This window comes from Myotis davidii, unplaced genomic scaffold (assembly GCF_000327345.1).
Source record: "Myotis davidii unplaced genomic scaffold, ASM32734v1 scaffold358, whole genome shotgun sequence".
Lineage (NCBI taxonomy): Eukaryota > Metazoa > Chordata > Mammalia > Chiroptera > Vespertilionidae > Myotis > Myotis davidii.
In genome coordinates, this window is record NW_006290768.1 from 533345 (window position 1) to 535314 (window position 1970).

At 64.1% G+C, this 1970-nt stretch overlaps 1 protein-coding gene across 1 annotated transcript in view; it reads right to left on the reverse strand.

Moving 5' to 3' along the window:
* The window catches only part of POLD1 (polymerase (DNA directed), delta 1, catalytic subunit), a 31185-nt gene that overhangs the window by 2508 nt on the left and 26707 nt on the right, over positions 1–1970 (reverse strand). Inside the window, exons 16-19 of the mRNA XM_015563999.1 lie at positions 1728–1823; positions 1514–1651; positions 438–613; positions 2–152 (exon numbers count right to left, since the gene is read on the reverse strand). Coding sequence (XP_015419485.1) covers positions 2–152; positions 438–613; positions 1514–1651; positions 1728–1823 — 561 coding nt within the window. The remainder of the gene's footprint in view (position 1; positions 153–437; positions 614–1513; positions 1652–1727; positions 1824–1970) is intronic.

Sequence of the window (1970 nt, forward strand, 5' to 3'; positions counted from 1 at the left end):
TCTCGGCCAGCTCCACGTGGGCCTGCTTGCCAGCGTAGTCAGCGGCCGCGCGGGTCAGCTCCTTGGTGATGACCAGCTGCGAGATGTCGATGCGGTTGCACAGCAGGTCCGAGATGACGTCCTGTGCGTGGGACACGGCGCCCTCCGGGTCTCTGTGGGCCGGATGGGGCATAACCAGTGGCTGCTGAGGGCCAGGCTGGCACCTCCACGCCCCCAAGGCTGGGGACCAGGACGGGCTCCGGGCTGAGGTCCAGGACGGGGGCGTCTGCTCAGCCACAGGCTACAACCCCACAGCTGCCCAACCCCCCACGCTTCCCACCGCTTCTCACTGACGAAAAGCGGGCCTGACTCCCGTGTCCCCAAGGGAGGAGGGGCGGGCTCCCGGGTCTGAGGGCAGGGGGCCTGGGGTCTGGATCCAGGGGTCTCATCTCACACACCGGTCGATGAGCAGGCGGCGAAGTGAGGCGGTGACGAGGTTGGCCACCAGGGGGCAGTTGTCCCTGCGCACGGCCTCCAGGCCTTTGCAGTCCATGCGGTCATGGGTGTCCGGCCGGGAGGAGAAGAGCAGGCCAGCATAGCGCTTCTTGCTGATGAGCAGGTAAGGGAAGTAGACCTGGGGGGGGACCCGTGGCTGAGGCCCCTGAGACTGCAGGGTGTCCAATCCTGAGACACCCCCCAGAAAGTGACAGGCAGGTATGGTTCCTGAGATGTGGGTCTGGGATGCCTGGGGGACTGGACCCTGAGACCCCAACACCTGAGCCCAGGAACACCCTCAGCTTTCCAGGGAACCCCACACCAGGGACCCCAAGTCTAAAACAGAGGCTGGGACAAACCTAGAAACAGGCCCCAAACATGAGATCCAGACTCTAGGCTAAAGCCTTGAAAGCCCCAAATCTGGGTCTGGGACAGAAGCTGAGGCAGAAGAGGGCACCCCTAGAGAGGAGACCAAGGCCCGGAGTGAGCCCCAAGGCTCTGATTCCAAGAGCAGGGGTGCCCCTGGCCTGACCTGGTTTGAATCCTGAGGATAAAGTCCGGTGAGAGCCCCCCCCCACGCCAGCCTGCCATACACCAGGAGCCGGGAATCCCAGACAATGGCTCCCTGACCCAGGCCTGGCCCGTCAGAGTCCCCACCACCCAGGATAGACCCCCGACAGGTGCTGGGAAACCACACCAGAGGAGCCCCAGACGGACCGGTTGTCACCAAACAGCACACAGCGTGCGGAGCCCAGGCTTTGGCGGTTTCGATAGCCAAGGCCCCGAACTCAGGAGGATCCGGCAGCAAAATACCTTGACATGGGGGCCCATGAACCCAAAGAACGGGACACCCCAAGTACCCTGATCGGGCACCCCAAAAGGGAGACCCTGCCAACATTGGGGTTTCCCAGATGCTGACCAGGGGAACCCCAAATGTAGGCACCTGTGAGCTTTGCAGGCACCCTGAGAAAGAGGCCCCCCTGCAACTGCCAAGACCCTCCCTCACCCGCCCACCCCAAGCTCAGGGCGAGGGCCTTACCTTCTCAAACTCCAGCCGGATGGGGGAGGGGAAGTGGCCGGACACCCAGTCTGCAGCCTCCCGCCCCAGCGCCATCGCTTCCGCCACGGAGGAGACGCCAAACCGGCACATGACGGAGTCGGTGTCGCCGTACACCACCTGGCGGGAGGGGCGTGTGACCGAGGGCCCGTGCTCCCCGCACCAGGCCCATCCCGGGCCCATCCCGGGCAGTGACCTTGGCACTGGCGCTGTAGCCGTTCTCCACGGTGTACTTGGACTCCACCAGCTGCTTCGTTTTCTCAATCATCTGGCGGCCAAACCCCGTGACGCTCTGTTGGGGAGAGAATCATGCGGTGAGGGCTCAGGAGCTGTGTGTAGCGGACACGCACTTGGGGGCCCACCTCCACGGCTCCCTGTAGGTGTGGGCCTGGGCAAGCCATTCTATCCCAAATCTGCCAAGTGGGGCTACTGAGCTGCT